At 37.5% G+C, this 10,291-nt stretch overlaps 1 protein-coding gene across 2 annotated transcripts; it reads left to right on the top strand.

Annotated features, from left to right (window-relative positions):
- Positions 1–205: 205 nt before the first annotated feature.
- LOC108024274 (caspase-7) lies at positions 206–2,507 on the top strand. Of its 2 annotated transcripts, none has more exons than XM_017094167.2 (3): positions 206–1,352; positions 1,400–1,823; positions 1,876–2,507. In XM_017094167.2, the coding sequence occupies exons 1-3, from the start codon at positions 317–319 to the stop codon at positions 1,940–1,942; spliced, it is 1,527 nt and encodes a 508-aa protein (XP_016949656.1). In that variant the 5' UTR covers positions 206–316; the 3' UTR covers positions 1,943–2,507. The 2 variants fall into 2 exon arrangements, with proteins under 2 accessions (XP_016949656.1, XP_016949657.1); XM_017094168.2 differs by having other exon boundaries at positions 208–1,352; positions 1,412–1,823; positions 1,876–2,352.
- Positions 2,508–10,291: the final 7,784 nt, after the last annotated feature.

Raw genomic sequence — 10,291 nt, 5'->3', positions numbered from 1 at the left:
GAGATACTTTCTGGGCAGGTTGAGCAACACATGTATGTAAAGGAAACCTGGCTATCAGCCACGTATACACCGAAGAGCAGATAACACATATGACGGTGTGTAATTAGCACATAAAAGAAGTCCGATAAAATAAGCTTAGAGTGGCAGGGGGCATCCGATGAATAAGCCTTCTTATCGCAGGTGCGCTCTTCAGGGGAATTTCTCTTGCCTTTCAGTTCCGCGATAACTTTTGTTTGGAGCACAACTGCGCCAAAAGCTACAGATGTACAGGGCCGGAAAGAAAAATTAAGGTAAAAAGACCAAGCACTCAAGAACCATGGGTTGGTGGAACAAAAAAAAAGAGACGGATCGTAACCAGCCCAGCCAAACACTGGTGCTGCAAGACCCACGGACCCGCGTAAGAACCACAAGTGCTAACACCAAGACGACCAACACGGCAGTGCAGAACTCTACCATCATGGACAGCAACAAACAGACTGTCACCTTCCTGTCCACCCGCCAAACGGTGACTCACACGCAGCGGGCGCTTGTCACGGAGACAACTACGCGGTGCACGCCCAGTCAGGCAGAGTTGGAAGCGCTCTTTTCCCAAATAAGATTAGGCGGCGAGGGATCCCGACCGCCCAGTCTGAACGGAGTGTCCCTTCGCTCCACTCAGCAATTCAAGGCCTCGGCCGGCAAGCGCTCCAGCACGTTGATAAAGACCGAGCAAACGACTGTCACTAAGAAGAACGGACACACTTTCAAACAACACCTGGAGACGAACTATGTGGACCTCAAGGTCAAGGGCAGTCAGACCCATAGGCCGCCGTTCACCCCCACGGCCAGCGGCGCGACCTCGCCATACGCCCAGAAGCCGAGCCTAGCCATAACATACACATCTCCACATGTTAAAACTCCAGCAATCAGTAGCAAGATTGCCAGCTCCATTACGAGCGTGTCCAGTACTCCCAAGCCAACGTCATCTAACTCCTCTTTTACAAGTTTCTTCAAGTCCGATCCGAAACCTAATAAACCGCTGACATTCACTGCAACGCCAAAACCCTACATTAGCACGGAACCATCAGCGACCAGTGCCAAGCCGAAGATTTCTGCCCAAGCATGCAGCCTCGACGCCCAAGGAACCAAGCCAATCAGCTTGACTTCCTCTAAGTTGAGCCTAAAAAAGAGCAAACTGAAACCCGCTAGGGTGTATATATTTAATCACGAGCGCTTTGATAACAAGAACGAATTCCGTACCGGCAGTGCACAGGATGTTAAGGTCTTGCGATCTACCTTCGAGCAGTTCAATTGCAAGGTGAAGATCATTAAGGACGCCACTCTGGCCACCATTAGGCTCGCCGTCCGAATGCGTATGTAGAACTAAAATCGATCCGTCAATCACTTTGTGTCGTAACAGAAATTTTTTCAGTGGAAACCAAGGATTTCGAGGACACGAGCGCTCTGGTCTTGGTGGTGTTAAGCCATGGAACGCGCCACGATAGACTTGCTGCAAAAGATGATGACTATTCCCTGGATTACGACGTCATCTTTCCCATCCTGCGCAACCGGACGCTTAAGGATAAGCCAAAGCTACTTTTCGTCCAAGCGTGTAAGGGCAACAACGAGATGGGTGGCTTTATGACGGATGCCGTTCAGCCCAATGGGTCTCCAAACGAGATTCTAAAGTGCTATAGTACCTACGAGGGATACGTCTCATATCGCACGGAGGACGGCACTCCATTTATTCAAACTTTGTGTGAGGCTCTCAATCGGACGGGCAAAATTTCAGATATCGACACAATAATGACGGATGTGAGGCGTGTGGTTAAAATGCAAACCAGGTGAGTGGATAAAGATCCTTTTCAAGGCAAATATAGCTGTTTTTTTTTTTAGAGACGGCCAAATCCCATCTGTTACCAGCACACTCACCTCTAAGTACGTTTTTGGAGATTACATCTGATAACAGTATTCAGAACAGAAGAAATGTTTGTCTGTTGAATAAACCAACTTTAACAGTATACTATATATATATATAATGAAAAACAAACAAGGAAAAACGGTATAGTAAATCGATCGACTCTTAGACCGCCATTACTCAGCTAAATTGATTGAGAGAGGGATGAAGATATGCTTGCAGCAAATAAGCACTCACACCTTGTCTTACGAGTAACGGGTATAATCACCAGATTCAGATTAGATTGTATGCATATTAAGTAATTTACCAGACAGTTTTCTTTTTATTATTATGGTAATTCATACCAGGGCTTACCCTGGTATCTCTTTCGTATTTTTTGCATAAACATGGATATTGATAACTAAAATAAAAGTGCGTTTCTTCAAAACCTTCAAGAATGATGGTTTTATGCAAGTATTAAAGTAATCGTGTGGGCGTAAAAGTGGGCGTGTCATCCTGCTGTCTCAGAACCTTAAGAATACCTTCCTTCTACCATAATACATACATAATTTCCGACGAATTCAGTAAGCCCATTTTTCTCTACCCTTGCAGGTCGTTCCCATTAAAGCTTTGTATATTCAGAGCTTTTTCGATTTAAAAATGTGTACAGAAATATTAAGATAATCCCTTCAGTTCCGTAAAATCAATGTTTGTCATCGCTTTTTTTTAAACATTTGTCCGGGTCCTCGAAATCCCTGCCAACGCTCCTGAAGAAAATATACGGGTATATGTTTAAAAAATGTATTTTACTTTTATATTTTTATACCCTTGCAGAGGGTATAATAATTTCAGTCAGAAATTTGCTACGCAGTGAAAAAGGCGTTTGCGACCCCATAAAGTATATATATTCTTGATCAGCGTCACAAAACGAATCGATCTAGCCATGTCCGTCTGTCCGTCCGCCTGTCCGTCCGTTTCTACGCAAACTAGTCTCTCAGTTTTAAAGCTATCGGGCTGAAACTTTCCCAAAAGTCTTTAAAGCTTTAAAACTGAGAAACTGGTTGCGTAGAAACGGGCGGACAGACGGACATGGCTAGATCGACTGATCTAGTGATGCTGATCCTTGCAAATGCTGACCGTTGAAAACTTCTGACTGAAGTCATAATACCCTTTGGAAGGGTATAAAAAGTTCTGAATAAACGAATATAGTTTCCCCGTCAACAACAAGCATATACACACAGACACGCAAATTAAACATTTTTAATTAAACAGTCTAGCCTTTTAAGGGAAATGTGTTAAAGTTGTTAAAGATAGGAAGTATAAAAATCCTGCTAGGCGAGTCCTTGCAAAAAAAGTAAGTGCTTATTAATTTGCTCACTAATGAATTTGGGAAAAAAATTAATTTTTTTTTATAATCACTCATTTAATATTACAAATTTATTCAGCTGCCCCATTCGGTACTAAAAAACGGACTGCTCTGCCTTGAGTTCAATGATCATTAATCAAACCTCGGTTTATGATATTTATCCCAAAAATTGATAAAGAGAATGGAAATCTTTTTGTTTATGTTAGCGGACTTCAGGGCTGGCTTTTTATTTATTTGGCTTATAGTTAACTATGGACAGATAACTCAACAACTTTACAGTTAATACACTTTTACATTTAGTGAATCGAGGTAACAGTAAATTTGAGAAGATATAGAATCAATAGAAAACTCAATAGATATACATTGATAGGCTAAATAATAATTAGAACATAAAACACGGAATTGTTCATGAAAAATTAGATCTCACAATTGGTAGACGGATAGGACGGAAGGCACGAGTGTATCTTGACGGGACTGCAATATTAATGTCTCTCAAAAGAGTAGGAGAATACACCGCACCGCAGTTTGTGTATAAATATTACGCCTTTACAAAATCTGCGGTGTTTTAAGGTGTTTAGGTCAATTACTTTTAGCCTGGACAAATAAGGTGGTAAGTGCCGATCAGGATCCAATTTAAGATTGCGCAAAGCAAATAATAAAAGTTATTTTTGAACCGATTCTATTAAGTTCTGTTGTTATACATATTGTGGATTCCATACCCCAGAACAGCATTCCATAATTGGGCGAACTAGGCTTACGTATAACGATATAGTTGTATACGGATCATTGAACTCTTTTGCCCAACGCTTAATAAAGGCTAAGACGCCGGTAGCTTTGGGGCTTCGGTGTTTACAATATCGGCTTGGTTGATTACAGCATCCGTTCGATGCGGACTGAGTGAAATTGATCTGGGTGGGAATAGTTTGGAGACGTAGTTGACAGAATAAGCTGACCACGGATTTATCTCGGGTCTGTCAGAGTTATTTGTAAAATAGCTCTCGGCTCATTGGGTAATAGCCCCCAAATAATGTGTCATATAACTTTTAAATATATAAAGAATCCGGAGCCCGACTGCAGATGGCACGGAGATGAAGGAAGTTATACAATGTGAAATATTTACGGACTTTTGCTAGCTTCAGTGATATTACAAAAAAAGTTAATTTTATTATTTCTCTGACCGTTTCTTTGACAGCTATATATTAGAGTTATCCGATTTTAACTAATTTTATTTCGAAATTCTTAAATATAAGTTTGTGTGAACATGACACTACACTTTAGATTCAATTTCTCAGATCAATTTGATCCTTGAAACTTGATGAAGAATCATGCTAAATGTAAGAACACTTTAGGATTGGGCTGATAAATAATAATAAATTATTGTACAATAAGAATTCCTTTTATTCATGTCGACTGCTCATGGTCAGTAGGAAGAGACAAAGAGAGAGCGATTAAATTCGAGAGCCAAGAATATCTCAGGTTCCTCAACATCCCGGCCCACCCTGAAACTAAGTTTCTAATGGCAATTTTAGAAATGGGCCAAACAAGCGGGTACCAGCTCCTCCTTGCCAATATAGTAAAGTGTAGTGAGGTACTCCCGATGCCGTCGTTTAACTACTTCGTGGGCAAGACCGCCCTCTGGGACTGCTGTATAAAGGCGTCCAATTACCAGGTGTGCGGGTGGCAAGTAGGAAACCTCCATGTCTGACGTAGCGAGGGTGGGCGTGAATTGACGTCGGATTTAATTTGAGCCTGAAGGGTGTGCATTTGCTCAAATGTGAGGATGGAATTCCCGATGAAACGACGCAGATGTAGCCATAAAAAACAAACGCAGCGTGTTAAAAACATGAACGTTTAGGTAAAATTATAAACGCGTCATATGCCATGACAAAGATGAGGAGAACACCGTTCTTAAACTATTGAAACCGTTGATGAAAAAATTTATGTAGGTCTGGTGCTACGATTGTCCATACTGGCAAAATTTGTTTGATGGTCGAGCTGCTGGAGTGTCCGCTTTCGACATATTAAAAATATCATATCATATTAAAATATCATTTCCACTGTTTATACATTTAAAAAAAATCACCCTAAATATTTGAAAATCGCCCTTGATTTTAAGACGCCATTGAATTAAGAAAAATTAAGAAATATTTTCTTAAATATAGAAAAAGTTTCTAAAATTTACGGAATTTCGACATAATTTTTTTTTGTAGAGAATAAGAGCTTACCCTCTTCTTCTTCTTCAAATTTTTCTTCAGCTAATGTCGATTTTTTATCGATTTTTTTCCAGAAATGGCAAACCATAAATTCAAGAAAATCGTTTACTTAAAATAAAGTCGCGTAGCCGTAGGATGAAAATCATAGGCAATTTTCTTAATTTATCGGCGAATTTCTTGAATTACTGAATTACTGAAGGCAAATATCAGTAAAATAACGAAAATTCTTTAAGTCCTAGCAATAACAGAACAAATATTAGCAAGTAAATATACGTATCTTTCAGGCGTCCAGAAAAACTAGCATGTAATTTAGTTTAAGCCCAGAGCTAATTTCCAAAGAAAAAATTTCTGTCAAGTACGCCTCCAAATTTTTCCCACCCAGATGAGCTCCGCGCAGTCCACATAAAGGATGCTGTAAGCAACCAAGCCGATATTGTAAACATCGGAGCCATGATGTCCGCTAACGTAAACAAAAACAGCCCCAGGCGAGTTCTGAAGTCCACTAATGTAAGCAAAATGATTTCTAAAGCGATCTCTAAATTTCGCTAATGTAAAGATTAAATACCGGCCGAATTTAGATTTCAAATTTAATTGGCCAATTGCATCATATTTACCAACTCGCTTGAATCATTATCTTTATCAATTTAGGTTTAGCCGAGGTTTGATTATTGATCATTGAACTTTAGGCAGGGCATTCCGTTTTCGAGAACCTAACCGAGCAGTTGAATAAATTAATTAGTTTGACCTAAGTTTGATAATAAGAAATAAAATACTTTAATTTAAAATAATACACTAGTGTTATTTTGTACACAAGCATTCCTTTTTTTATATTTTTATGTTCCCAAGTTAAGCCCGATATTTTCTTTAACTGACCCCATTTCTTCGGAAATCAACATTAAAGTTTCGGTCGAATTTTATGAATGAGCGTTTATGAATTGTTCACTAACGGGGATACGCCTTTTATACCCTGTTTGCGCTAAAGGTATTACAGAAACTAAAAGTTTTGCATACCACTTAAAATAAGCGTTGACTGACATCTCATTTGTCAAAATCGAATGCTTCTCAAAATGAAAATTTTATTTTGTATGTCAGCGCGCCTTAAAACGTTATTTCATTAAATATTACCCAAAATTACATCGTGAAAAATTTTTATTTTTCATGCTGAAGACATTTTGCTACGACATAAACGCACAGTTAAGGGAACTTGCCCGACGACAAAAAATACGAAGTCATTCAGAATTACCCTGTCCCACATGATGCGATGAGCGCTAAAAAAGGATGTCAAATTTAAATGGACAGCTGGCTGCCAAACTGCCTTCGAACATTTCAATAGGCACTAGTGAACAATACCCAAATTTTAGCAAAAAAATTTGCTAGAGGAGATGCTCAAAACAGTGGCATACGCATCAAGATCATTTGCGCATCATCAATGCAACAGAGCAAGAACTGTCAGCAATTCATTGGGAAATAAGACTTGCATTATAGGAGTATAATTTAACGGCAGACTATTTAATGGGTAAAGATAAATATGTAGCATATACGATATAATGAATAACAATCAAAGAACAAATACATAAAACCAGCAATTGGTAATCTTAAATAAATAGGTAACCAAAAATAAAACCATTGAGAGTAGCGGTTCTCACCAAATACAATATGAAAACAAGGAAGAACGCGATAGTCGAGTGCCTCGACCATCAGATACCTGTTACTCAACTTAAGGGGGCAAATGAGAAATGGAGATATAGAACCAGCAAAGCGATATTTTAGGGCGCCACCTATCGGGTAATTAAGCCCAGGAATCTGAATGCCTATTTTGGCTCTTATAGTTTCAGAGATCTCAGCGTTCATACGGACACACAGATGGACATGGTTAGATCGACTCGGCAAGAGATCCTGATCAAGAATATATATACTATATGGGGTCGGAAACGCTTTCTTCTACCTGTTACATACTTTCCAACAAATCTAGTATACCCTTTTACGCTACGAGTAACGGGTATAAATATATATGCTACATTGATTATATTTCTTAACGATCCCATACAAGGAGGTCGATAAGGCATTTACAAAAACCTTCGCATGGTCATGACCCATTACTACTGGAAGGGTATGACCCGGTTTATTACAGAGTACATGCAAAAAAATCAAACATGTCAAAAATTTGAAGTAAGAAAACAGACATCCCTATCAACGACAATGACTACAGAGTAAATGTAAACGATATTGGTTCACAACCAAAATCTGAAAATGGTAACGAATATGTCGACACTATTAAATCATTAGTTATTTTCCAATTAAAACAGCAAACACTGTCGCTATTTCTAAATCTTTTTTATTGAGGTACGGACCAATAAAGACGTTAATTTTTGACATGAAAGTGAATATAAACATTAAATTATAAACAACCTGTACTGAAAAATTAAAAAACTAAAAATATAAAATCTACAACATAGTTCATACACTCGTGTATATCGGTTTATAAACCTGATTGATGGGATAATTTTTCTGTTGTTTTAACATGACCATAGCTATAGGACACAACAATTGTCCATATGAAATAGTCTTTGGAAAAACCAACAATTTGCCAACCCTTTTTAATAACATAGATAACAAAGAAGCGTTATATAATATAGAGATTACACTAAAAAAGATATGTATAAACTAAAAGTAGCATATTTAGGAAAATAGGCAGTAAATTAACTTGGAATTGTCATTGTATTGTATGTCAAGAGCTTTGCGGTTTTTAGTAAATTAAAAATTAATTACAGAAACATTAAGATATCGTCCCATTTTAATTTATTATTTCAATGGAATCTTTCTTTTTGTCCATTTACTGAGCTTTTTTATAGAAGGGGGCAGTGTACTTGAATTCCTAGTTGGTCTTTCGTTATAAAAGTTATGGAGCTGGCATTCAACGAATTTTGGTCTGTATGGAATTGGAATTCTAACTGGAAGTCGGGGTATTGTAAAATTACTTCGTTGGAAGCAAGTTAACTTTTTAATTTTTTGAATGCGTCTATTGCTTTGGAATTAATGTTAATTAGTTTTAACCTTCTAACAATGAGGTAAATGGTTTGGTTAGCTTTGCTTATTCTTTGATAAACCGTCTATAATAACAATGCCCTCTACATTTACCGGATATGCTTCAATACCTTTATCGGAAAAAATAAACCCTAAAAATCGACTCTTTTTTTCCAATTCACATTTGTTAAGTTAGCTTTTTCTAGGGTATCGAATACTGTTGCCAGATTTTTTGCGTGGGTCTCACCATCCTAACCAAAAATAATTATATCATATATACAAATATAACAAATCTCTCCGATACAGGGTAGTAAAATGGTGGTCTTTGAAACATGGCTGGAGCTTTTTTTAGGCCAAATGGAAGACGTTTCAATTTATTTTTTTCAGTGCTAGCGGAAAACGCTGTTTTTTCTATGTGGCTTTTTTTTAGGAGGATTTAATGAAAGCCATTATTATTATATTATTATAAGCCATTATTATACATTAGAAAATTTTATTGTTTTCTAATTGGACTAAAACTTAGTTTATTAAGTTTTATTCTCTAGTACTAGGAATGTTTTTATTCAACAGCCATCCACAAGTCAAACGGGATAATTATACGGAGAACGAATTGGTAATAAGACCGTTCAATAATAATTTTACGATTTGTCTCTCAACTTCAGATTTTTCCCCTACTGGTAGAAGATAATATCGAGAGTAAACCTGAAATAAGGCGTTTTTCCGCTCAAACGTTAGTAGTGTAAGTTAGTTTTTTATCTGGGTCTGCAAAAAGGGTAGAATATTTTTTTAAATGCGTTTAAAGATAACATTTTTGTTTGTTCGTTGGATGATCATTTCTATTAAATATTGTATTTACTGGGTAAAAGATTGTTTCTCCTGTGGGTATAATTTTACCGTTTTCAATGAATATTTTTTGTTCTTTAGTGTTAATTACTGTTCCCATTTTTGTAAGGTAGTCGTTTTCTAAAATGGCGTCGAGTGCTTTTACAGTTGTTAATATAATAATTTTATGATAAGTGTTGGGAAGTTACAAAGGTTCGCCATTTTGTTATGAGTAATTTTTATGCTTTCTCCGACGGTAACAGCGTTAAAAGACTTTTCATTAAGCAAGGAACCTGAGTCTATTAAAATTTTTAAAATATGTCCCTTCCTCATTTTTATTTTTTTTTTACCCTTGCAGAAGGTATAATGATTTCAGTCAGAAATTTGCAACGCAGTGAAGGAAACGTTTCCGACCTCATATATTCTTGATCAGCGTCACTAGGCGGTTCGATCTAGCAATGTCCGTCTGTTCGCCTGTCTGTCCGATTCTACGCAAACTAGTCCCTCAGTTTTGAAAATAACGGGCTAAAACTTTCCCAAAAGCATTCTTTCTATTGCAGGTAGTATACCGGGACCAGCCGGATCGGATAACTACATCTTATAGCATAAGAACTATCGAAGAAAAGATTTAAAAAAATATATATCTTCGGTGTTTTTTAACATATAACCTTCTTAGCTTGGAAATAAATTTTTTTATTTAGTTCTGAATTTCGAATTAAATTTTATCAAAATCGGACGACTATATCGTATAGCTCTCATAGGAACAATCGGAAAATTAGTGGTAAAATAATATGAAAAAATTATATCTTCGGTGTTTTTTAACATATAACCTCCTACGCTTGGAAATAGACTTCCAGAAGTATCGCCGAAGTAACTCCTGGAAGTGTCGCCGAAGTGACTCCGAGAAGTGCCGCCGAAGTGGCACATTTCTTCCCGACGGGAGTGAGTTCCGCGATGCGAATGCGATATTGCCGAAGTGACTTCTGGAAG

The sequence above is a fragment of the Drosophila biarmipes genome, chromosome 2R (genome assembly GCF_025231255.1).
Source record: "Drosophila biarmipes strain raj3 chromosome 2R, RU_DBia_V1.1, whole genome shotgun sequence".
Taxonomy (NCBI): domain Eukaryota; kingdom Metazoa; phylum Arthropoda; class Insecta; order Diptera; family Drosophilidae; genus Drosophila; species Drosophila biarmipes.
This window is presented reverse-complemented; position numbering and strand designations above follow the sequence as displayed.

Coding starts and splice junctions, on each gene's coding strand:
- LOC108024274 (XM_017094167.2), top strand. CDS start 317: ATGGGTTGGTGGAACAAAAAAAAAGAGACGGATCGTAACCAGCCCAGC. Junction 1,353..1,399: donor TAGGCTCGCCGTCCGAATGC/GTATGTAGAACT, acceptor GTGTCGTAACAG/AAATTTTTTCAGTGGAAACC. Junction 1,824..1,875: donor GTGGTTAAAATGCAAACCAG/GTGAGTGGATAA, acceptor TTTTTTTTTTAG/AGACGGCCAAATCCCATCTG.